The sequence below is a fragment of the Elgaria multicarinata genome, chromosome 15, assembly GCF_023053635.1.
Source record: "Elgaria multicarinata webbii isolate HBS135686 ecotype San Diego chromosome 15, rElgMul1.1.pri, whole genome shotgun sequence".
NCBI classification, from domain to species: Eukaryota; Metazoa; Chordata; class Lepidosauria; order Squamata; family Anguidae; genus Elgaria; species Elgaria multicarinata.
The window spans coordinates 25,140,349-25,166,801 of record NC_086185.1 but is presented as its reverse complement, the minus strand read 5'-3'; the positions used below and the strand labels follow the sequence as shown (position 1 = coordinate 25,166,801).

The 26,453-nt window shown below is 51.9% G+C and overlaps 1 protein-coding gene across 3 annotated transcripts in view; it reads right to left on the bottom strand.

The window, feature by feature from the left end:
• The window catches only part of DLG3 (discs large MAGUK scaffold protein 3), a 78,129-nt gene extending 52,312 nt beyond the window's left edge, over nt 1–25,817 (bottom strand). The window contains exons 1-4 of one of the 3 annotated variants that reach the window (XM_063141605.1): nt 25,735–25,817; nt 22,207–22,338; nt 18,811–18,962; nt 16,426–16,563 (exon numbers count right to left, since the gene is read on the bottom strand). In XM_063141605.1, coding sequence (XP_062997675.1) covers nt 16,426–16,563; nt 18,811–18,962; nt 22,207–22,338; nt 25,735–25,750 — 438 coding nt within the window. In that variant the 5' untranslated portion in view covers nt 25,751–25,817. Of the gene's footprint in view, nt 1–4,314; nt 4,750–16,425; nt 16,564–18,810; nt 18,963–22,206; nt 22,339–25,734 lie in introns of those variants that run through there. The other 2 variants (XM_063141607.1, XM_063141606.1) reach the window with 2 other exon arrangements.
• Nucleotides 25,818–26,453: the final 636 nt, after the last annotated feature.

Below are 26,453 nucleotides of genomic sequence, written 5' to 3'. Positions count from 1 at the left end.
GGCGGATCTGGAGCGAGGGGCTGTGGCTGGGAGGATGCTCAGGTGTTCCAAGGCAATGGAGGGGCGGCCTGAGGCGGCCTGTCGATGTTCAAGTGAAATGCTTAAAATAGCTGCTGGGGGTGGGGTGGGTTTCCATTCTCTCTGAGTCACAGCAGTTGCCGGAGCAAACTCAATCTGGCAGACACCCTGCCTGGCACACGACAGGCCGGAGCCTCCAAAAGAAAGGAAGGAAGAGAGAGAGAGAGAGAGAGGCTTCAACAGCAGCGGCAGGGGCATTCCCATGCCAGGCTAGGCTGCTGCAAGGCCTCCGCCATCTACACCATCCAAGCCGCCCGGCTTCCCCACGCCTTGGCTCTTTTCGCTCATGCCAGCCAGGAAGCCCGGCCTCCCACCAGAACACCTCCACGCTCTGCTCCTTTCTCCACTCCCCACCCCGCCCGCCCACCTCCCCACCCCGCACCGCCGCACACTCCTCAGAGAACCGCCTCCTCCGCCTCCACCTTCGAGTGCCAGGATGGAACTCAATTCCTCTCCTGAACAGAACGCGAGTAGCCATAGCAACCTCACCCGGCCAACCTCCCCACCTCCAGCTCCTCTGTCCCCATCCTCACACTCAGCTCCCCCCTCTCTTCCATCCCCACAGTAACCTTCCATTGGCAAGGAACCCACTCCCGGGAACCAGCCCCCCTGCTTCACCCGCTGCCCACTCCCCAGCCACGTCTTTGTCCCAGAAATCCACGATGCTTTCCCCGTCCCTCGATGCCCCCACACCACGTCCACCCCAGTGTTCCTGATGTCACATTTCTTCTTGCCTCGCCACCCACTCCTTTTGCCTAAGGCAACCTCGGAGGCCAGCCAGAGACACCCGTCTCCCCCTCTCCTCTCCCATCGGCAGGGCTCCTCTTTGCCCCGTCTTCACCGCTGGAGAATCAGGTCAGCCGCTGCTGAGCTTCCCACACACTCCTCAACACACCCCACACAGTTTCACACAAGGGGTGCAACGAGGAAGGCGGCTCTAATCCGCCCCCACTGCCCCCGTGCTGGGAACTGCCTCTTGGAGCCTAGATCTCGCACCTGCATTGACCACATCTCCGCTCTGCAATGGGAAGGGCCCGTTCGGAGCCCACAGGGGGGAGGTCTGCAGCCCAGGACTGCCACCTCACCCCTTTTGATACCAGCCAGGCGGAGGTTTTAAGGACACGCTGACTGGAGATACCAAACTGGCCAGCTCCATATCTAAATGTTGTCTTGATGCAAGGCAATGAGCATTAAACACGGTGCATACATTTAAATAAATTGGCATGTGCGAGTTGGCACAGACCCCACCCCCACCCCTACCCCACCCCACATAATGTAGGAAGCGCCCCGCCACGTGGCGACTGTATCCAACTTATCTTCTTGGGTAGGTAAAGAAAATCAACGCAGAAAGCTGCCATAGAGAGAGTCAGGCCCTGGGTGCATCTAGCCCAGTACTGTCGACACTGACTGGCAGCAGCGGCTCTCTAGGGTTTCAGGCAGGAGTTTTCCCAGCCCTACCTGGAGGTGCTGCTGGGGATCGAACCTTCTGTTTCTAGGACATCATAGCCTCTAGGCCAGACTTCCTCAACCTGCCCCCCAGATGTGTGGGATTACAAGCCACACACGCAGGAGGCCACAGGCTGGGGAAAGCAGCCCTAGGCCATGCTCTCCTGGCAGAAAGTGGCACTTCAGGGGAGACGCAGGGTGTTGCAGGGAAGGGTGCATTTCCACCAGCACCACCTGCTTCTGCTCTGATCCCACCTCCTGGGAATCCTCCCAACAGAGATCCTTAGGGGTTGAACTGGAAGGACTGGCTGCCATTCACGGCCATCCAGGCCCTGACCTTCTGTAGCTGCCTGCTACTGATGCCCCCTCCTCAATATACACGCAAACTGGACAAAACGAAATCCCGCCAGGCACAGCCTTGACATCGCCAGGCTTGAATACACCATTCCAAAAGCCATGTCCGAGGCAGCAGTGAGGAGCAGACCCCTGCCCACCCACTCAGGTGTGCATACGCCCCACTTATCCCTTTGCGCCTCTCCTTAAGATCTTGCCGACTCTTTCTGCCACGCCACCTATGCGCCCCTCCAGGTTGGTCTCACAGTGGTGGGGGGTGCACGTGTTCATTTGTTCCCTAGCAACAGCACAACAGCACTCTCCCTCCTCAGGCCTGGGGTGGGGGCGGGGGGCAGAAGGGGTCACGACGGCGGCCGCTCTTTCGCTGGGCCATCCTGCTCGGCTCCCTTCGGCCGCACTTTGGGAATGGATTCTGCTCACAGAACCTGGTTCGCCTGCTTGCAGGATTTTCCTGGGGATACAGGGGCAGGAGCAGGGGAAGAGTGCTTAAGCGTAACACTCCAGAATGGGAGGGATGTATCCCCTGCCCAGCTGAGCTCATTGCAGGGCCAGACGTTAAATCACCCTTGCTAAAAGCAATTCCAATGGGGACGTATGTGGGGCACGGGGCAGGGAAGCGCTGGTGCCCTGCCTTTCCAGAGCAAAGACTCTCTCGGCCATGCCCTGACACCTTCTGAAGCTCCCTTGCCTTCATCCCAAAGAACACTGCAAACCACAGGGAAAGAAGGCCAAGAAGAGAAGAGAGGGGGTGGGCAGAGAACAGCATAGTAACCAGGGAGATGAAGGGAGGTGAACGACAGAGGTCCCCACGCCTCGGAACGGCTGGGGGGGGGGGGGCAGCAGCGTGTACGCTTGGCTTTGGCACTGTGCACCAGGGGAATCTGTGGGCGCTCTGGCTCTGTGTCAGAGGCTCCCAGTAGGCGAGGGCGAGCAGATCACAGCCGGGAAATGTCCCTCCGTCGGGCGCACACGCTCCTGCACACGTGTGGGGAAAGGGGGAAGCGAGGGTGGGCAAAGCTCCACCTCCCCTTTTGCCTAAGGGGGATCGACACCCCCAAACACACACGCACGTCAAACGCTTGGCAAGCCATTACAGGTAATGCCAGCCGCCGCCCCGGGCTTTGCTCCCAATGACTGTCAGCCGGGCAGGGTCAGAGAGAGGGAGAGGAGGACGACGCTCCTTCTCTCTCGGTCTCTCATGCTGCTTCCTTGGCTGAGGCAGCCCAGCCCGGTGCTTATGCTCACTACACCCCAGTGAGCAATTCCGCCTTCCCTGGCCCATCCAACACATGCTCAGGCACACACAGCCGCCTCACATGGCGCACTCTGCAGGCAGAGCCTTGCGCTTCGTGTTCCCCGCTGGCTGGCTGGCCTTGCTCTGGCCGAGGACGTGGGGGCCACGTCCTTTGAAAGCAGCCAGCTCCCGTTGCCCTGCTCCGAGGTAGCAGTCCCTCCGCCAAGCGGCAACAAAAGCTCGCTCGCTTGCTGCTTTCCTTCCTTCATGGCGGCTTCCTCAAACCAGCACTGCCCTGTTGGACAGCAGAAGCAAGAGGGGAGCTGTTCTCTCTCTCTCTCTCTCTCTCTCTCTCATCCCTGCCCTCCCCCCAACACATCTTTTCACTGCCATCTTGAGAGGGATATTTGGACATCCTGACATCCATCTGAGACCAATGGGGGGAGAGGGAAAACCAAAACCAAGCTCCCCGCTCTCCACTCCAGTGTCCTCCTCCTGGTACCTGGAGCTGACTAGAGCTGCAGTCAAGGGCCAAAGAAGGGGCAGGGAGCAACGGAGGGAGGGGAAGGAGACGGTTCAAGCACACGCTCGGGCTTGGGATGGAAAGTGGCCGAGATGGGTCGCCAGGGGCACATCTGCCTGGCCCACCCGCTCGCCTGTGGCACATCGCGAACTGCTCCTGCTCCGAGGCTGGCGAAGAGGCGCAACGCAAAGCAGCTTCAAGTGGGAGGTGGCAGCCGGGAACGTGGCACGCTCAGGCAAGGTGGTGGATGGGCCCAGACTCCATTTTATTGCCTCGCATGCAGGCTCCATCCATTTTCTCAGCTGGCCCCAGCAGAGGGGAGACCGGCCTGCGGGGGCTTCCCGGCCCGTCCGGAAGACCAGGGGCAAAGGGGGCAGGGTGCCCAGCAAGCTTATACCCTAAGAACGAGCAGAGGAGGCAGGGGCAAGAGATGCCCTCTCCAACAGCTGCTGCTGCCAGAGGTGCGGAGAGGCAGCCCGCTTGACATCTTGCTACAAGGGAGGCAGAGGCACAACACCTGCCCCCCCCCCGCCAACACTTCCAAGCCTCCTCCCGCTCCAAAGGTGAACACAGCCTGGCCTTCCCAGCCCCGATACCCAGAGGCGGAAAAGCGGGCCTGACAGGCATCGCCCTGCCCTGCCCCTCCCTCCATCCTCGTGTCCAAGGAAGCAGCACCCACCTGTTCATACCAGTCGCGGTTCGAGCAGGTGCATTCGGGCCACCAGCCGGGGCTGCTGCCGTTCATCTTGGGGGTGCCCCCGCCGCCGCCGCCACCTCCCCCTGCGCCGCAGCTCTTGACCTGGCTTTGCTTGGGGGGCGCGGGGGGCGCGTTGTCGCGGGAGGTGGGGATGAGCTTGCCCTTGCTCCTGGCCGTGGGGGTGGGCAGCCCTCCTCCTCCTCCTCCTCCTCCTCCACCGCCGCCGCCGCCGCCTCCTCCGCCACCGCCACCTCCGCCCGGCTGCGAGGGCAGCGTCTGCGAGCCGTAGCCCCCGTAGCCGTACTGCTCGTGCTGCTGCCACTCGCCGTAGCTGGGGGGCTCCATGCGCCGCAGGGCCGCCATGCGCGTCACCTCGTAGCATTCCGGGCACCGGCAGCAGTGGTGGTGCTTGTGCATCTTGGACGCCGCTGCCGCGCTGTGCCGCCGCCGCCGAGCCTGCCTGCCTGCTTGCCTGCCTACGCGCAGCAGCCCAGAAACAATGGCAGGCTGCGAGAGGGGGGGAGAGGAGCCCCCGCCGCCGCCGCCGCCGCCACCTCCTCCGCGAGCGGCTGGCGGGCGAACGAGCAGAGCCCGGTTACCTCCGAAGGCACCGCGCCGGCGTCGTGCTTAGCGCATCATCGCAGCAGCGCTGCATCGCCGAGCCCCGCCAGCCCTGCCAAGCTGCGGGGGGTGGGGGTGCGGTGGGGGGGGGGGAGAGAGGAAAGAGGGGGGGCGCTCACCCAAGCAGGCGCCGCCGCCGCTGCCTCCCCCCTCGCCTCTGCTGCTGCCACCACCGCCGCCGCTGCATGGATTGGCCGGCCAGGCGAGCAGCCCCTTCCCGGGCGAGGAGGCGCGTGCTGCGGGGGAGGCAGGGGCGGCTTCTCTCACCTCCGGGGCCCGAGGAGGAGGAGGAGGAGGAGGATGCCGGCGCTGCTGCTTTCGGTCCCTGGACGACCGAGGCAGAAGAAGGCGAGAGAGCATCCCTCGCTCTGCCTCCAGCCGCCCCGTTTCTCCGCGCCGCAGCCAATCGGCGCGCAGGGCAGCGGCGGCAGCGCCGAGAATGCTAAGCAGGGGGCCCTTAAAGGCGCAGCGCCGAGCCGGCAGGCAGGCAGGCAGGCCGCCTCCCCTCCGCCGCCTCCCTCCCTCTCCCCCCTCCCTCTCCCCCCCCATCCCCAGAACCTGCCCGTCAGGAAGGGTAGGCTGAGAGGTGGGGGCTTGCCCGCCCAACGCCATGGGGGGATTAGAACCCGGCTCTCCCCGGTTCGCTTCTTAGGATGCCAACTTTTGCGCGCGCGCGCACAGAGACATACCCAACACATTCCCACAAGGGCAAAGGTGGAACGGACAACCACTTCTGGGACCACGAAAGGGCACCCTCTCCCACTCCTATCAATATTCCAAAGTACCCTCACTTCTAACCCTGCCAGCTGTGGTGCAGCTGGGTAATTTTAAACTCTGAATTTACAAAGCCCTTTGGCGACCCTCTTCAGATGGCCGTGTTAGCACACAGCTAACATTTCTGGGGGCCCTCCTCCAACTGCCACCCCTTGTTTTAAAACAGCTTCTACGTTCCGGATATGTTAGAACAGCAGCAACACTGTCCAGCCTATATTCTGAGCACGTGCAGTTTAAATTCACTTCAATCATAGCACCATCATGACTACAGAAATAAAATGGAGTTTGCTTCTGATACCCCCAGGGTCCTCATCAGCTGCTGCTCTCTGGGTCATCAGTAGGGCAGTGGGGTGGACTTGGGTCCCAAGTTCCAGCCCTTGCCTGCCAGTCTTCAGGGCATTCCTCAATTCTATCATCATCATCATCATCATCATCATCATCATCATCATCATCTCTCTTTTCTCACATGGGGCAGTTTTTCTAGATGGACACAACAGGCTTTGCCAAGTCATGCTGTCTTTTACTGATTCAGGAATTTCCTGACTACTGAGTATATTTTAAGTATGACTGCTTTGGTCGGCCCAGTTTCTGAAGGTTTTCTGTATAGTTTTTTGATGTGATGCCTGTGATTGATGTGACTAATGGAATAATTGTGACCTTTTACTGTTACCATAGTTCTTTGACTTCTATGGCCAGTGGTATATATTTTTCTCGCTTTTCAACAACATTTTTGTCATTAGGTATTGTTATGTCAATGAGGTAAGTGTTTTTTCTATTATTATTATTATTATTATTATTATTATTATTATTATTATTACTACTACTACTACTAGGAACCCAAGGTGGCTTACATGGTCCTCCTTCTCTCCATTTTATCCTCACAAAAATGCTGAATTAGATCCAGCAGCCTCTTCTAATGTTCTTACGTCCTGGCTCCAACCCTTTTCCCTAAATACTAATTCTCCACTAATTGTTTGATGGTTTCACAGCTTTTGTGCATTTTTCCCTACTCAAAAAAGTTGAAATGCCTCTCCTAAGGCTTAGGTTCTGGCATTAAGACCCCTAAGGTAAAATATGCTAGTATTTTGGTCTGCTTCCTTGACAGAATAATATGCACTCTTTATCCGTGAGAGAAGACGGGCAGAAACTGTGAAAAGACAACTCCATTTACAGGGCACCAAGTTGGACCGCCGCAAGGGCTTCCTTCCAACCACATCATCTACCCCACTCACAACACCTGCAAGACCCACATTGGGAAAACAGAAAGGTCTACACAAGGCTGTATTAAAAAGGCTTTATGCAGGTATCTATTCAGGGAGGGGGAAGCTAATACATCTCTAACCATTTAGGCTGTTTCCCCTTCACAGCCAGAGAGAACCTACTGTATTTCTTCGATTGTAAGATGCCATCGATTGTAAGACGCACACTAATTTCAGTACCACCAACAGGGGAAAAAAACCCTAAGACACACCTGTGATTCTGAGATGCACCCCATTTTTAGAGATGTTTATATGGGGGGGGGGAGTGTGTCTTAGAATCGAAGAAATAGGGTATTTCCCCTCCTGTCAATGCCAGGCTGTAAATCTCGCTTGTTGCAAATCTACTGGTGCATGTTTATTATTTGTTTATCACATTTATATCCCGCCTTTTTTCCTCCAAGGAACCCAAGGCAGGGTAAATAATCCTCCTCCTCTCTATTTTATCCTCACAACAATCCAATAAAGTAGGTTGGGCTGAGAGTCTGTGACTGGCCCAAAGTCACCCACTGAGCTTCTATGGCTAAGTGAGGACTAGAATTCGGATCCCCTGAGTCCCAGCACTCTAACCACTACACCATTCTGGCTCTGATGCATGTGTCAAGGAAAAACCCACCACCTACTGTGCTGTTGGGGAGTTTACAAAAGCCCCAGAAAGAGGGGGGAAAACATATAGGGCCTGTTCAGAAGCCGTGGCTTTAACCATGGTGATTAAGCAAGAAAGCAGCTTTCCAGCTTCACAACCCTGGTTAAAGCCATGGATTAAGATGTCTTCTGAACGGGGCCATACCAGAGCCCACCCCAGAGAAGCAGCCTCAGGCAACACCCACAACAGTGTCTATGCAAAGGTGGAATTTGGGGCTAAGAGCAAACTATTACATTTGTATCTTGACTTTTTCCTGAGAAACTCAACAGTGGGACACACCCACCCTCCCCTATTTTATCCTTTCAACAAGCCTGCAAGGTGGCTTGGCTAACAGAGTGAGTGACTGGCCCAAGGACATCCAGGGAGTTTCATGGCTGAATGAGGATTTGAACCTGGATTTTCTGGGTCCCAGTCTGACACGAAAACCAAGGGCCATTTGATGCTCTTCAGATGTTGTTGGACTGCAACTCCCATCAGCCCTTGCCAGGATAGTCAGTAGTGAGGGATAATGGGAGTTAAGCCCAACAATATCTGGAGCACCACATAGGAACCTAAGAAGCTGCCTTATACTGAGTCACACCCTTGGTCCAACTAGACCAGTATTGGTGACACTGACTGGCAGCAGCAGCTCTCCAGGGTTTCAGGCAGGGATTTTCCCAGCTCTACCTGGAGATGCTGTCATGGATTGAGCCAGTGTGATGTAGTGGCTAGAGTGTTGCAAACTAAGAGGTTGCAGAAGCATACTTGTGCACACAGGTGCATAGGTGCACACACACATGTTCATAAGAATATAAGAGGAACCCTGCTGGAGCAGACAAAGGGTCCATCTAGTCCAGCACTCTGTTCACATAGTAGCCCACCAGCTGTTGACTAGGAACCCACAAGCAGAACACAGGTGCACCAGCCCATGTTCCCCAGCAATTGGTGCACACAGGCTTACTGCCTCTGATACTGGAAGTAGCACATAGCCATCACGACTAGTAGCCATTGATAGTCTTCTCCTCCAGGAATTTATCCAACCCCCTTTTAAAGCCATCCCAACTGGTAGCCGTCACTACATCTTGTGGTAGTGAATTCCATACTTTAACTATGTGCTGTGTGAAGAAGCACTTCCTTTTTCTCTGTCCTGAATCTACCCCCAGCCAGCTTCATGGGATAATCCCATTGGGTTCTAGTATTATGGGAAAGGGAGAAAAATGTCTCCCTATCCACATTCTCCATGCATCATTTTGTACACCTCTATCATGTCTCCCCTTACCCTCTTTTTTTTCCAAACTAAACAGTTCCAGATGCTGTATCCTCCCCTAGTCAAAGGGGAGATGCTCCGGCCCTTTGATCATTTGAGTTGCCCTTTTCTGTGCTTTCCCCAGCTCTACAATATCCTTTTTTAAGTGCAGTGACCAGAATTGTACACGGCTGAACAGAACTGTTCATGTAATGCAACTGGTACATCTTTACACACACCCCTTGCCAGCCAGAGGCAAAGACCTATGGGTATACTACAGCATAAAGGGGTTGAAGTTTCCAGGTAGGGCCTTGTCTTCATCCATCCCTCAGGCCTGTCAGTTGGAACTGGCCCTTCACCCCTGGGAATCCCAGAGAGCTTGAACTCCCAATGTCACATAAACCTCTGGTGAAGCAGCCAGGCTGAGCAGGGAGAGGACAGAGAGAACCAGGATGTTCCTTCAGTCATCCCCACACACACACACACCGCTCAGTCCCGTTTAAGGAAGGGAGGTAATGCAACAGATTTCTGAATGGCTGCTCTCTCCCCCTTCCTGCCCACTCATTTCCTAGCCAATCAGCTGGTGAACTCGAATTGCAGCAGCCGGAGGTTCTTAAAGGCACCGCGGCCCTAGGAATAATTTTCAGGTTTTCCTACTGCTTGCCAAAGACATCTTATGCCACGGCTACCCAGGAAAAAGGCGGCCTCGCTTTCCCCCCAGCTCTGCCATGGGGGCAGCCAGAGGGCACTTTGGACTCTTCATACAGCCTAGCAGCTAACAAGCCTGTGATGATAGGTGTGTTCCACACCACCAGCAGCTGTGCATTCGGACACCCAGCCCCAGGACCAGTGTACAATCCCAAACGTGCCATGTGGATGCACAAGGGCAAAAATTCCATGACAGCAGCCATAGGAGAGATTACAATAGCATTTCTGCTCAGGCAGGTCAGCCGCTACATGCGTGTGGATGGAGTGTTGTGGTACCTGAAAGACAATACGGATTCATTGTGGCCTAAGAGCTTGTGGACTACAATTCACTGCATGAGACGGAGGAAGGCATCCGCTGATGGAAGTAGACTGTGCTCCATCAAAGCTTATGTTCCAATAAACCTGTTAAGCCTTTAAAGTGGCACCAGACCCTCAGGGTGCTTCCAGATGTGGCTTCTCTAGCAACCGTCACCCTGCCTCATCCATGCCATGTTATGGGAGGTCCAGACACCATCATCTTCCACTCATAGCCTTCCCATGTTTTCCCACCACTTCTCTCTTACAGCAGATAATCCATCAAGTCTGCACGAGGCCTTCTGATCATTACAGCTAGGATCCCTCTGTCTGGAAGCACCCTTGGTCTGTCACAGTGAATGCAACAAACTCGCCTACTCCTCTGAAAGATGTGGATATGTGTGTAGACAAGGAAGCAGCAGAGCGCAACTCAAACTCACAACTCTGCAGTTTTTAAGCAGTGGCCAGAAACCAAGCCAGCCTCAGAACAGCCATCCCCAGTCTCTGGGTTCCCGAAAGGATGACGAAGAATTAATGATTTAAAAAAGCTCCAGGAATGTCTCCTTTGCACCACATAGATTCCCAGCTAAACTGAGCTGATAGGCCATTCCGTGGCCTCAGCATGCCACGGAAGGCAGACCATAGACCAGGATCCACTCTTTACCTGTCCACTGTGAAAGGTAATCCTAACTATCTTCCATTTCCTCTTCAGTTGCTGATCCACAAAAGGAAGCTCCCCTTTTAGCCTAGCCTATGATTACCCTGCTGTTATTTTAAGAATCCGCTTTGAGGGATTTCATCAAGGACTTTTGGAAATATCTCCCATCCTGCCCAGCTGAGGAAGCAAAGACTGTAATGCAAGGGGGGTGGGTAGAAGGAGATGCCATAGAGAGGCACTGGTGCGGAGGGAAGGGGAGGCACTGGGCCAAGCGTCACATCTACACAAGTTTAATTTTAACTCTGCAGCTGCAAGCTCCCTGCTCCTCTTGTGCAATGGGAGGGGACAGGGGAAAGAGAGAGAGAAATTTGTGGAGGAAGAATTTATAGACTCAGGGAACCATATTCCTGGCCCACAGGAATATCACGTGTCATAAGAACATAAGACGAGCCCTGCTGGACCAAACCAAAGGTCCATCTAATTCAGCATTTTGTTCACACAGTAGCCAACCAGCTGTCAACCAGGAACCCACAAGCAAGACATGGTGCAACAGCACCCCTCCATTCATGTCCCACATCAACTGGTGCATATAGGGCTACTGCTTCTGATTCTGGAGGTAGCACATATCCATCAGGACTATTTATTATTTCTTTATTTCATTTCTATACCGCCCAATAGCCAAAGCTCTCTGGGAGGTTCACTAGTAGCCATTGATAGCCTTCTCCTCCAGGAATTTATCCAAATCCCTTTTAAAGTCACCCAAATTGGTGGCCATCACTACGTCTATGGACAAAAGCGACCCAAGTAGTGATCATAGGACCACCTGTAGCTCCCAGGCATAAGACTGGTGGCAACAGTGGCCTGGACCAATTCTCTCTTGCCATTAACCTGGGTCACTGGCAAACCCACGGGATGCAGAGACACATAGGAGAAGTTAAGCAATCTCACCCTTAAGCCTTATTTCCTTGGCTGGGCCAACCAGTGTAGGGACAAGGTATTCTTTTATTAGTTGATATTTATATCCTGCCTCTCCTCTGAGGAGCCCAAGGAGGCTCCCGTGGTCGTCCTCCTATCCAATTTATCCTTGCAACAACCCTGTGAAGTAGGTTAGGCTGAGAATCGGCGACAAGCCCAAAGTCACCCGGCAAGGTTCATGGCTGAGTGGGGACTAGAACCTGGGTCTCCCCAGTCCTAGCCAAAGACTCTAACTCCTACACCACACTGCCCTACCCCCCCCCTCAGGCACACAGACGAGAGAGCCAGCAGTGTCTCCTCCAGCTCACAAACATGGCCACTGCCACATCCTTCAGCTCAGAGCCCATTCCCCGGTTCCTGTTGCTCAAACGACTCCGCTGAGGCAGAAATAACCACCTGGGCCCGGGCCCGGTGTGGAGGGCCCGGTGTTTGTAGCTGAGACCCACGCATAACTCCTAGACCCCAGATCCTAAATGTGCCCTCCCCACCCCCCGACTACTCCAGGCCGGGCACACAGATTGGGCCTAGCTGCAGTATGTCTCCTGGCTCAATGCAGACAGCAGCTGGGTTGCTAGGCAACAGCGAGAACATGTCAGGAGGGGAAAAGAGCCCACGTGAATCAGCAAAGTGGTGGGGATCCACTAAGAACCAATCTCCCGCCGCCTCCACCTCAAGGATACCTATGCTGATTTACACAACCCCTCCCTGCCCACCCCCCTCCCAGAACAAGACGGGTTCGTTCTCTCTTCACGTAGCGACACAGAAACTGCCTTAGCGGAGGTCAGACCATTTATCCAGCGAGCCCTGGTATTTCTTCTCTCTCAATCGTGGTTGCTCTCCAGGGTCTCAGATAGAGAGAAATGTCTTTCCCCATCACCTGTTCCCTGCTCTGTGTTTTAATTGGAGATGCCCGGGGGAACAGAACCAGCGATCTTCAGCGCACAAAACACAGGCTCTATCTACCCCTAGGAGCGTTCAAGAATTTCGTCCCTGTTCGCAAATCACGTAAACATGTCCGAATTGTAATCCCGAACACGAGCATGAGCGAAATTCTCAGATTCCACCCCCCCTGCTATTTCCCCAGCTTGTGTTAATGTTAGAAAGTGTTCACATCACACCACCACCCCGTGCAATTTTCATGCTTTATCCTATGGGACGGAAATGGGCATTTGAGCCAGTGAGCCCTTAGAAAAGTGTGCAATTTTCATGTTTGAAAATGAGAACTTTTCCTGTTCTGCATGGGGAGACAGTTGCATTCAGGAGCATGGACGAGGAGAGATGAGCATTGGCGACAGAGAATCTTGATGAATTCAAACATGGTTCATCGTCCCATTCCTATTTACCACTGAGCTGCAGGCCCTCCTGACATGCATGCTCTGAATCCAAGCGAGGTGGTCAGAGAACCAAGATGCATGTTTTACACCAACTGTGAAAACTGAACAGGTTTCATACCTGCACTCATCCATCAATTCTGGATGATGATATTTATATTCCACCTTTTCCCCAATAATGGGACTCAAGGCAGTTTACAAGATTAAAACATATACAATTTAAAACATATAAATATGAATTTACAAAAGTTAAAATAAAATTAAAAATGGTAATAGTAAAAACATTTAAAAGTTTTTTAAAAGGAAAAAAAAGATTTAAAAAACCCAGTACATTAACACAGGTACAGAGTATTCCCAAAGGCCTGCCGGAACAAACAAGATTTTGCCTGCCTCTGAAAGCGTAAGAAGGAGGGAGCCAGTCTAGCCTCCCTGGGAAGGGAGTTAGAGAGTCTTGGAGGAGCTACTGAGAAGGCCCTCTCCTGCATATCCATCAGATACCAACCCAGTTTGGATGAGGGCTGAGGTCCTGCACTTGGGACAACCTTTTCTCCTGGGATCCGTATCGCACAAGCATCCTACCTGACGACAATGCCCCACACTAGAGGCCTTCAAGAGGCAGCTGGACAACCATCTGTCACGGATGCTTTAGGGTGGATTCCTGCATTGAGCAGGGGGTTGGACTAGATGGCCTTGTAGGCACCTTCCAACTCGGCTATTCTATGATTCTATGATATGAAAGTGGATGAGTGTGTGTGTCATTTTTCTCCCTCTCGTAATACTAGAACCCAGTGGGGTCATCCCATGAAGCTGAATAGTGGGAGATTCAGGACAGACAGAAAGAACTGGGCATGTTTAGCCTGGAGAAGAGAAGAGTGAGGGGAGACATGATAGCACTCTTCAAATACTTAAAAGGTTGTCACACAGAGGAGGGCCAGGATCTCTTCTCGATCCTCCCAGAGTGCAGGACACGGAATAACGGGCTCAAGTTAAAGGAAGCCAGATTCCAGCTGGACATCAGGAAAAACTTCCTGACTGTTAGAGCAGTACAACAATGTAACCAGTTACCTAGGGAGGTTGTGGGCTCTCCCACACTAGAGGCCTTCAAGAGGCAGCTGGACAACCATCTGTCAGGGATGCTTTAGGGTGGATTCCTGCATTGAGCAGGGGGTTGGACTAGATGGCCTTGTAGGCCCCTTCCAACTCGGCTATTCTATGATTCTATGACAAGCTCAAACACAGCACTGGCTGCAATCAGGGTGCAAGTTGGACAAAACAATATACGTACAACACATGGTTAACACATAGAATTTGCTAAACAGAAGAGGCAGTGATGACTTGGCTTTTTTTTTTAAAGAAAAAAAGGTTTAGACAAATTCATGGGAGGGGATGAGAAATCTATCAAGGGCTATTAACTAGGACAGATAAGCTCACAAAGTGACCTTGGAGCTTTGATCACCAGTAAATGTTACTTCTTGGTAGGGATGTAGGCGGAGTGTCACACACCTTTCGTTCCGTCATCCGTCCATCGACAGAAATGATATTTTTCAGTTTCCAAATTTGCACAAGTGCGAATACAGCCAAACGCAAATTTGCACAAATTCATACATATGCAAATGCACAAAACCCCTCCAAATGTGCATTTTTAAAAGAAAGATTTTGAGGCAGTCCTGTTTAGACATGCTCTTCATGCTTCAGCTATTGGGTGGTATAGAAATGTAATAAATAAATTGCTGCTGATTCCTAGAATCTGGTCTACACTGCTGCTGGTTTTAGTAATGTTACGTGTATGTGTATCTATATAGATGATATAAATATATAGATATAAACACACACACACCCCTATCCGGCTGGCTGCTACTGGAGATAGTGGGCTTGGCTAGATGGCCCCTTAGTCTGATACAACATAAGGCTGCTCTATTAAAGTCCAAGAAAGTTCTTGAAGCTTGGAGATCCATGATATGGTACCATTTCTGCAGTAATTACTGGAGCCACTTCCTTATGTCATGTCATGGAGACATTGTCCACGATTTCACTGATCCCGAGATAAGACCTTGCTTTCTCCCTCTACTCCCGAAACATAGGAAGCTCATTATAATAAGTTGGCCTCTTTGCCTATCTAGCCCAGGGCAGTCGAACCTTAGCCCGAGGGTGAATCCATTTTGGAGGAGCTCTAAGGGATCCCATCTCTGAGAGAGAGAGAGAGAGAGAGAGAGAGAGAGAGAGAGGCCTCCTTTACATTGGTTGAGGCCTATTCCCAGCTGCTACAAGCTGATAAGGTGGCAACACCCACTGACCCCAGAAACGAGCAACCACAGCATCCTCTCCATAGGTACCCAGAGTTTCAGCATGCACATTGTATATTGCTGAGGTGCTCCTCTTACAACAACCACACACAGGAGAAAACCAGGAAGCCACCTTGCAAAGCTCTGTCCTTGAAGGAGAGGGCTTGGACCCAACTGTGTCTCCAAAGACATGAGAGACATGTGGATTTCTCCAGTTTGAAGACCTCCTGCCCTAGTGATAACACAGGACCAGGAAGAACTGGAGAACACACCGGACCGTGGAACCCTCCGGGGCCACCTCCCGCACAAGGCTCTGAAATGGCAGCCTGCATTTCACACTGTCTCTGTTCACTTTAGGTAGGGCTGCAAATAACAATATTTCCCACGCATCGTGCTTGGTTGTGCTACTAAGCAACTGAATGATCACAAACATACTCAGAATCGAAAACAGGCCCTATCTCCACAGGGTACACTAGATCCAAGGATGAAGCTAACAGGGAGAAAAGCCCCAACATGAGAGTCATTAAGCATGAAGCAGCACATGTCACCTCCAGCATTACCCCCAAGGCAGGGCACTGCCTTCCCCCTCTACCCACAAAGCATTATACCAAGTCAGACTTTTTACCCATCGAGCCCAGGGATGTCGAACGTCTTTCAGCCTGGCAGCCAAATCCAATTTCAGAGAAACTCTTGAGGGCTATATTTGGTGGTGGGTGGGGCCAAGGCAAAGGGGTGTGGCCAAATCCACCCCCAAAATACCAGGATGTTTCAGCTTGGAGCTCTTCCCCCCAGTCACTAAGCCTAAGGAGAGGCATTTCAAAGTTTTAGAATGGGGGGGAAACTGGAAAAGCAGCAGCGATCAGAAAGCGGGGAAAAGGGGAAGGGGCATAAGCATCTGGGGACCGCAGGTAGGATGGATTTGGCCCACAGGCCTAAAGTTCAACATCACTGTTGTAGGCCCAGACGGTGTAGTGACTGCAGCAGCTCTTCCAGGTCCAGAGCAGAGGTCTTTCCCTCCACTTGTTCCAGTGGAGGCTGGCAGCTCCAGTGTCAGTGGGGCAGTGAATGCACTCCAGGTTTCAGTCAGAATTCTGGTTTTAATTTTTGTGATCTGCCCAGAGAACTTTGGCTATTGGGTGGTATAAAAATGCAATAAATAAATAAATAAATAAAGAGGCTATCCAAGGTGCTCCCCTGACACCGGAGCCGCCAACCTCCACTGCCATGTCCCCTAACCCTTTTTAAATGGACACCAGGGACTGAACCAGCACTATCCCACATGCTTCCCACCCAGCTCTATCCCAGCCCTGCTAAGAAGCTCACCTTGGGCAAGGAGCTGCAGACACCCACCACTACGCTGCACACTTGCGCTGGCAACTCCGTGCTGGTCTCCGTCACTCGCACCAGCCGTGGTGCTGGCCCCAGAGCCGGGTTCCAAGCTGCTCGTCCCTGTAGCTTCCCCTGCAATGTACCAAACAGCACGATGTCAGCACAGGAAGCAGCCCAGGAACCATGGTGAGGGAAGCAGCTTTCGCTGCAGAAAGGAACATGTATCATGACTCGCCCGTGGGCTCACGCTGCCCCCACGTCACACCAGCAGCTGTCACAGATTCGGGGGAGTTGGGCTCCTTCAAGGACGCATGCAACAGGAACGGCTCCAGGCCTGAGCTGTGCATTCACCACAGGCAAGGAGCCACACGCGTGCTGAGCGCACAAGAGCACACGCCCCCATGCTCTGCATTAAGGAAGCTACAAACACACGTAACGTGGTTGCATTTGCAAAATCCCCAGTAGACCCATATGGCTGCCCTGATGGGGCAAGAGGGTGTTGCAAGGGGAGGCGGAATCCAACCTTTTGCCAATTTGATTGAGTGTACAATACAAGACTGCAATATTAAAAAAGCATCAAGAAAAGCCAGGTTCTGAAACCTGCCTAAGGCTGCAATCATATACATATTTACCTGGAATAAAGTTCTAGTGAAATCAGCAGGACTAGTTTCCAAATGAGCATGCCTCGGATTGGGCTGCAAATATGCTCGTATTTCCTAATGTTTTTGCATTATTTATTTTATTCCCGGTGATCCCAAGGAAGGGCACTGAAAATCTTGCCCAGGGAATCGCTGCTAAGCTTCTCTCTGAGTCTGGAAATTTCACCAGACGTTACCAATATTCATTAAAGCCTATTGTTGCCAGGAGGGCAAGAAACTTGTTTTCTTTTCAAAAATAAATAAATTTTGAGACTCTTAGGATATTGAGTACTTCGCTCAACCCCTAGGACAGACCAAACCAAACCAAACCTGCCTTATGCAGCCTTAAGGCCAGGATAAAAAGGGATACTGGTCCCAGTATGGGCACCGGTACACACACCCTGGCAGGTGAGAATTTTTTGAAGACATGGAATTTCAAAATAAAGTTGAAAATGCAGACAGCAAAAGGGAAGACAGCCTTATAAACAATACAATATCACCAATTAAAAGGGGGTTAAATAATAAACAAATAATGCACAGATTACAGACTGACCCTTAGTACAGCAGGACGGCGAAGATTGTAATGGAATAAATGTCACCAGTCAAGAATGGGAGCAGATTCCTCATTCTTGCACACAGGCTGGGGAGAAAGGCCTGTTTCTTGCAGAGAAGTAGATCTAGAAATGCAGAGACAAGCAGCAACAGCTTTCAGGCCGCTGTGCTGGGAGCTCGCCATGAGCCGGGCTATTTGAACAGCATTTCTTGCCACTTTGATGAGAAAGGAGGCAGGCGAGCCGCTTCAGCCTGGCCTGAGCATCATTAGGAACAACAAGCCAGAGTTGCCTCCAGTGCCCTCCAGCGACCAAACAGCAAACAGCTCTCTGGCTGGAGACAGACAAGACGTTTTCAGGTGGGATGACAGAGGCCCTGCTCCCCCCACCGTCCCGTCCCGTAATCCAACCGGTGTTGGAAGCAGAACCAACCTGCAAAGCCTGTGCACATAGAGACAAAAGTGTGCCTCTATCTGAACATGCATGCACAACTCTCTTGTGGGGCGGAGGGGGGAAACGAAGCTGTGTTTCCCCAGGAAATTTGTTTGATTCAGATTAAGGTGGACGCAGTTGTTGTCAAAGGCACCAGTGGCATTAAAGTCTCTCCAGGAGTTGGCAAGTGGGTGCTGGCAACAGGTTTTCTGGGCAAGACGCAGAAGCAACAATTCTCCAACTTTTCCAGAGTGGGCCATCTCGTGTCCAGAAAACTAGTCTCTTATACATCCCCAAATTGATGCAATACCAGTAGAAACAGGGTTTCACTTGCAGCGTTCACCTTGGTTACCGGGTTAAGAGCAAGCCAGTCAGACAGAAAAGAAAAAAGAAAAGGGTGGCGGGGGGAGGAAGAATAGAGTTACAGGAAATAATGGCCACCCTGCCTACTGAGGGACTTTTCCTCCAGGAAGTCGTGGATCTTGGGAAGAAAATGCTCAGATATAGGCCCAGGAACAAAGAACACTAGTTCTCAGCTAACTCTGCTGGCAGCCTGCGATGATGATGATGATGATGACAATGCAAAGTAGGTGGCAAATTGGGCCATGAACAATAAAGGACATGACTGCAGTGCCCAACTAGTTGGTGGGGAGAGAAAGAGGTTGCTGGGAACTCCTGGTTCAGATAGCAAATCCATTCCCAACAGGAGCAGGGTGGGGAAACCTGAAGGTGACCCCATAAGCAGCCCATCTTCTCACCTGCAGGGTCTGTCTGTAACCGCCATGGCTGTCCAGATAGCTCCTTGCGCTTCCTTCCTCCTGGTTCTTGGACAGCCTGCCAGGCTCCAGATCCACTGTCCCATCCTGCTCGCAGGCAGAGAGCAAGTTCAACTCATAACATTGCTGGATATCTGAAAGACAGGCCGGGAGACACCCGTGGGGAAGGGTCCACAGCAGTCCTAGCCACATGTGGAATGGGTGTTAATCGCCCCTAGAGCAGGTGGTTAGCATGGCAAGATTCACCCATAAGGCCAGGGATGGGCAACTTTTGGCCCTCCAGATGTTCTAAACTACAATTACCATCATTCCTTACCACTGACTCTGCTGGCTAAGGCTGATGGGAGTTGTAGGCCCAAACATCTGGACGGCCACAAATGCCCCGCCCGGTTTGGAGATCAGCAACGAAACAACCAGGCCTGTGTTTCCAGCTGTGCCTCATGGGCTTCCCTTTTCCTCTCCTAGCGTTGTTGCATCTGGAGGTGGCTGGGGCTGCTCCCCCATGCAAAGAAAAACATGGGTCCTGCCCTATAGGAAGCCATTTTCAGCAGCAGAAGTCACCCTTTGCTGTTACAGGGATGCCTACAGATCTTCAGCTTCCCTCCAGCACCAGCCCAGAGAGTAGGGAGCTTTAACGGAGTTGGGTGCCCCGTTTCCCCCCTTTGCCTTCAGAATCCCGATGCCCGCCCCACCCCTGGCATGGTCTGCCTGAGGCCCTCTCCCCCTCAGCAAGCAAGGCCTTCCCCTGGAGAAGAAAGGAGCTGACCTGGAGCTGTACTTGTCCGGGCTAGCAGAAAGGAGACCTCCCCTCAGCTACCAGGCTGGGGGAGGTTCTCCCAACCTGCTGTAGGGGAACGGGAACGGGTTGGCGGCTGACCAAATGCAGCCAGGAAAAGCCAGACGGGAGGAGAAGGAGGAGGAGGAGGAGGGGGAAGCCCAGGCATTTCCTCCGCGCACAAGGCCAGGGTCTCGCATTCCTGAGCAGCCGTGGCGGCAGCTGCGCTCCAACCAGACGCGTCCTGCCCCCTTGTGCTGGTCTCTCCATCTGCGCCAAGCCCCAAGCGTGGCACCTCTCGCTCAGCCAGTTCCATGTGACAAGGCTAGAGCAGGCCTCGGCCTGGATGGAACCCCACCAGCGACGCCACGCCGAAGAGCAGGTAGGGCGCTATTAGGAAACAGCCCGTCCCCGTTTCATCCTGGGCTCAGAAAACTCCTCCCCAGTTCAGTTTTTCAAAGCAGCCTTTGGTTTAACTGAAACTGAGCCTAAAAGTACGGGCAAAAGCACGTGCTCACATTCAGCCTCCTATTTTATGTTTAAACCTTGCTTGCTTGCCCCCAGCCCAGCTGGATCAGACCAAGGGTCCATCTAGTCTAGCATTCTGTTCACTCAGTGGCCAACCAGGAAAACCCAGAAGCAGGACATGGGTGCAACAGCTCCCACCCATGTTCCCCAGCAACTGGTAATGCCTCTGCAACTGGAGGTAGGACATAGCTGTCAAGACAATTAGCCATTGATACATTGATACCCTTATCTAGAAACTTGTTTCCCAAAATTCCCCTCCCTACACACACATACACACACTGGCTTCAAAAAGAGGGGGGGGACTCCACAGGTGCCAATAGATTTTTGAGTTTATCCCCTGCCAAGAGGGGTGAGTTTGGAAAATTACAGGTTGGGGAAAAGTTTAAACCTCCCCTATGGCCTTGCTTGCGGTTCCAAAGCAAACGGAACGTTGCCATGACGAACCTTGACGCAGCGCCCGTCCTCTGGAAAACCCTCCCTCGTGCAGGCTGGGAGGCAGAAAATGTGGCACCTTTCAAATGCCTCCTAAAAAAATCACACCTTTTCACCCAGGCTTTTCCCTGGGCCATAAATAAACTAACCATGCCACTTTAAAAGCAATAAATAGTGTTTACTGTAGTGGTTTAAATGTTGTGCTTTTAATATTGTATCTAAATGTATTTTAAGATTTTAAATGTATTTTAATATTGTGAACTACTGAAGGATTTTATTATATTCAGTATACAAATTAATACCTGTGCACGGTAGTCCCAATCCGGCTCAGGGCCCTGCATACGGACAAGAGTAAGAAACCAACAGAGTGTCATCTGTACTCCATGTATTGAATGTATTGACCCATAGCTGCAATTTTGGAAGACCCTGGTTTGAATCACCTTTCAAATGCCTCCTAAAATCACACTTTTTCACCCAGGGTTATCCCTGGACTCTAAATAAACTAATCATGCCATTTTAAAACAGTAAATAGTTTATACTATAGTGGTTTTTAATGTTGTGCTTTTAATGTTGTGTTTTAAATATTGTATTTTAGTATTTTAAATGTATTTTATTATTGTGAACTGCTGAAGGATGTTATTATATTCAGCAGCATCAATGCTACAAATAAATAAATAAATAAATAAATATCTGTGCAAAGTAGTGCCAATCCAGTTCAGGGCCCTGCACCCTGGGTGTAACAAACCAAAAGAGTATCAGCTGTACTCCATGTATTGAATGTATAGTATAGTTTGACCCTGAACTGCAATTTGGGAAGACCCTGGTTTGATTCTAACGTCATCAGGTGGCCTTAGGTAGCCACTCTCTCTCAGCCTTCCCATCTGCAATAATGGGGTGGGAAAGGCAATAATGGCAGCTTACCTGTAAGTGTCATTGTAAGACTTAGAATTAGACAAGGCGTGTGAAGTGCTTTGATATTTGAAAGAGCTATATAAATGACATTAGTAGTACTAGTAATATTCTGTTGTGGATGAATACTTTTCATGTTGTATTGCCTTTTAGAATGTATTTTATGGTGTTTATTTTTATTTGTAATGTGCTGATAATGGTTTATATTGATTTTGGGTTTTTTTCTGTTATATTAATAATTACTTTGTGCAGTAGTAAGCGGTGCATGAATTTAAATAATAATACTGAAAGCAGCATATCTTCCTCTACCTTTTAGGCTAGCCCCTCTAGGGTGCAATCCTATGCATATTCAGGCAGTGTGGTGTAGTGGCTAGAGTGTTGGACTGGGAGTCGGGAGATCCAGGTTGCAGTCCCCACTCGGCCATGGAAGTTCACTGGGTGACTTTGGGACAGTCACAGACTCTCAGCCCAGCCTACCTCACAGGGTCGTTGTTGTGAGGATAGAAATGGAGAGAAGGATTATGTACGCCGCCTTGAGTTCCTTGGAGGAAAAAAGGCGGGATATAAATATAATAAATAAATAAATGGCTGGGGAATGCTGGGAGACCAAAGAATTCTGTACTGATGTACTAATCCTGCAGCTGTCCCAAAGCAACACACCTGACCACTGGAAACACAGCTCTGGCAGGTATAGAGGTGACAACCCACAGTATTTCCCTGCCAGCCGCCCTTACCCAGCAGTGCCTGGAAGAGCTCACTCTGAAAGATGTGAACCACTTTCTCGATGGATCCTTGCAGAGGCTGCTCCTCCGGGGACCGCAAAATGCCCTGGTACCTGGCTAGGATCTCCACAGCCCGCCGGGTGTCTGCCAAGACAAGATCAGAGCTAGAAACCACAATGCTCGCACGCATCCAGACCTAATCCAGCAGGCTCTTGCTCAGCACCCCTCATGCTATTTGCCCCTGCTAACAGGACAGAGATTTGAACTTGCATGTTAGAGGCAATCTTTTCATTGTCATGGCTAATAGCTGCTAAGAGGCCAGCTCCTTTTCCATGGATTTGTCTAACCTTGTCTTAAATGCACCTTACTCCAAACGACACATTCGTCAACTTCCATGTAACTTACCCTGTGTTGAGTTTTTAGAAAGCAAAAAGGAGACACACAGGAAGGTTCTACGTGAGACCCTTCTTCCACCAGTTGGCCACTGTCTATCCTGACTGGAAGCAACTGTCCAGGATTTCAGGCAGGAGCCTTTCTCAGCCCTAGCTGGGATGGAACGGAACCTGGGACCTTTTGCATACAAAGTATGTGCTCTACCATTGAGTTATGGCCTTCACCTAAAAACAAAAGTAACGTTCCAGTCCTCATGATGCTGATAGCTGATGTAAACAGAAACAAAGGAAGTGACCTTATCCTGAAACAGACCATTGGACTGCCTAGCTCAGTATTGTTTACGCAGACAGGAAGCAGCTCTCATGGTTTCAGACAGGATTCCACCCGCCCCTGTCCCAGTCATATCAAGAAATGTGTCAAATATTGAACCTGGGCTTTTCAGCATGCAAGGACTTTTCAGCATACTCTATCACTGAGCTATGGCTCCCTCCCATAAGGTAGAAGGGTGCATGCGTAACCCTTACTTTCCCTCTCAAAATCATCCTTACTCAAAACTGTTCTTCTCCCCCTGGGAGATACAGGGACTGTATTCTTTCCTCTGTGAGGGCAGCATCAGGCAGAGGAAATTTGAGAAGAAGAAAATGGCCCGGAAGAAATGAGAATGAGTACTCCGTTTCAGCCCCCTTCTTCCATGCAAGCAGCTGCTTTAGTTTTTTAAAATGCCAACGCTGGCACACAGCACTCTTAATAACACGTAGCTTTCCCTGAAGCGAGTTCCCGTCATGACATCTTGTGGCTGTGAATTCCATAGGCTAATTCTGCATTGTGTGAAAGGACTCTTCCTTTTTCCTGTCCCATCTGTACTGCCCATAATCCCTAAATTCTAGTAGGATTTGGATGGAAAGCAGAGAGAATTCTATCACAATTCACTCTTTATGCATGATCTTAGAGAGAGAGAGAGAGAGAGAGAGAGAGAGAGAGAGAGAGAGAGAACTTTGTTGTGCCCTCTGCTCAGTTCGGGCCATAGTTCAGTGGGAAAGCCCCTAATTTGCATGCAGAATGTCTCAGGTTCGATTCCCAACATCTCCGGGTAGGGCTGGAAAAACTCCTGCCTGGAGAGCCCTTACTGCCAGTCAGTGTTGTCAATACTAGGCTAGATGGACCAAGGGCCTGACTCCATATTTATTTATTTATATTTATTTACATTTACATACCGCCCCACAGCCGAAGCTCTCTGGGCGGTTTACAACAATTTAAAATGGTAAACATTAAAAGTATACAAAATTTAAAAACCATCAAAAACAAAAACATAAGGCAGCTTCCTGTGTTCCTTCGTTGCTTTTTTCCTTTCTCAAAAGAGAAACCTCTCAACTTCTAGGAACAGGGACGGTAAATGGCCTGAATTAGTAAATGGGTCAGGAAGCAGAGTCGATGCCAGCCTTGCTTGAATGCTTCCACAGCCTCCGGGTTCCATCGCCAGCACGAAGCGTCTCCCTGCACCCTACTCACACACCAATCCATGGGGGCTCCCATGTATGAGGGCAGCAGCCTTAGAACAAAGGGCTTCTGTACCATCCCATCCCCTAAGAAGAGGCAACGAAGAGAGCGGCTGGGCTGGGCCCATCCCTTGACACACACACCCTGCTGCTCCCAGCAAGTGGGGGGGGGAGCAGACCCCAGAACAAGAGGCCTGTGTCTGCCACTGTCTGGGATCCTGAGCCAATCAGCTCTTGCGACCCACCCCCACCTACGGCCCCCAGGATATAAGCAAAAGGCCTAAAAAAAGGGGGGGGAGAAGATTCCCTTCCTCTAAGTTAGAAGTTGGCAAAACTTTCTATTTTGAGGGAACCCCCTGTTGCATTAGAAAGATTCTGGAGGATGTTCTCGGGTGCGTTGCTCTGCGTTTACCTGGGGTGGTCTTGAGTCGCATCTTCACCTGAATCAGCTGAGAACATGCTCTAAGAATGCACCCAAGGCTCATCTGCACACTTAGAACTCTGCCCAGAACCCCAGAATTTTCCTGAAAATGCACTGATCCAAACCATTGGATGACTTTTCACGGCCAGGCAGGACATGTAAGAGGCATTCCAAATCAAACACACTCTTCCCTGCAATCATAAGGACTAGAAACCCAACTTTTCTAAACAAGGCAAACCCACACAACTCTGCAGCCTAGAGGTTTCTAGGCTGGCCCTGGATGGACATTTCACATTACAAGCATCTAATTAGCAAGTCCTGTCACACACATCTTAATTTGAGACAGAGAGAGAGAAAGAGAGAGAGGTTGTCTGATTGCTCCTCTCCCCCAGGGCTAGAGGCAAGCAGGAAGCTGTTGTTCTGACAAACAACAGCAACAATGTTTACCCCTTCATCCAAGCAGGTTAGGACACCAAACATGGTTCCTAGCCTTGTGAAAAATAGTGACTGGTCAAAGGTCACTCAGCAAGCTGTGTGGGGATTTGAACCCACATCTCTCTACCCTTTACCTATCACTTCAGCCCCTACACCCCATTGGCTGTGACGGTCCCTGGCTGGGAGAGGGTGAAAGTGGGTGGGTGGGTGATTCAAATATTAGTAACAGAGCAGAGGGTCTGTTAAGGGGGGGGGGGGCACGGGACTCCTGTGTGCCCTTTAACTTTCGTAGCAGATGGAAATCCCACCCATGCCGCTTTCTCCAATACTCTATGCAGGAAAGGCTACACCTGTTGGATTTCTCCCGGAGGTGTAGCTAGAACTAGCACAGCAACCCTGTCAAGGAAATGCGGGTGCAATCGTACATGGCATACAGGGCGGGGTGGACAAACGTTGCGTACTCCATGCCCCCCCCCCCCCAAGCGTGGGGCACCAGGAGAGTTGCCGTGAAAAACTTTACCGGCTGAATTCCTGCTTGACCAGGAAGAAGAGGACGGGGCAGTTGACCAGGCAGAGTCAAGGAACCGCTCCAACACACACATACCCCAAAGCTTGCAAGGAATCTCAGACGCGTGGAAAGACCCTCCTCTTAATGGAGGTCCACTCTCTGGACGGGTGTGGGGCGGTCCAGAGGCTCCCGTCAAGCGGCCCTCTCGGCCAGATTTGTGGGTGCCAGGTCCCTCCCCCTCCGCAGGGGTCGGCCACGACAGCTCCCCGCCCATGTCCCCCCCTTACCTTTCCGGCTGATCATGGTCCAGGCGGGGAGGGGGCGCCCCACTGCCTCTCTAAGGCCGCCCCGAGGCAGGAAAGGCGGCGATCGGGTGGGCGGGCGAGCAGCGGCGGGGGAGAGGGACCGCCCTGGCCGGACGGAGGGTTGGAGGGCGGGGAAGAGGAGGAGGAGGAGGAGGGGCCGGCCTCAACTTTCTGGGCGGGATGGGCGGCGTGGCTCGCCAGGCCAGCTGGGGACGGCGATGGGAACCAGCATACTCACACACACACCCCTCGAGGGGCCACCTTTTCCAGGAGGTGCCTGGATCGCTCGCCCTGTAAGCGATGAGGACTAGAAACTTACAGCGGAAACCGATTCTTTTTATTGCGCGTTTCGCGAAGAGACCCGCGCGGGCGCCAACAGCCGGGTGAGGAGCAGGAGAACCCGCGGGCCATGCCAAAAGTCGATCCGGGGGAAAATGTCCACCCGTCCTCCCCAGATTTGAACAGGAGGGGCCCAGGACACGAGCGCTACAAACCGGTGCCCCGGCTGCTTGGGGGGGCGTCCTGGAGGAGGAAGCGGGAATGGATCAGGCTCGGAAACTGCAAAACGTGGCTTGTGGGGGGCGTCTGGAGCCCCCTGCCTCGTTGCGCAGCGCCCTGCTCGGCACCGTGTCCGGGATAACAGCACCCTAAACTTCCTTAGCCGGTGCCCCGGGAGGTGACCACCCAGAACTTTTTCTCTC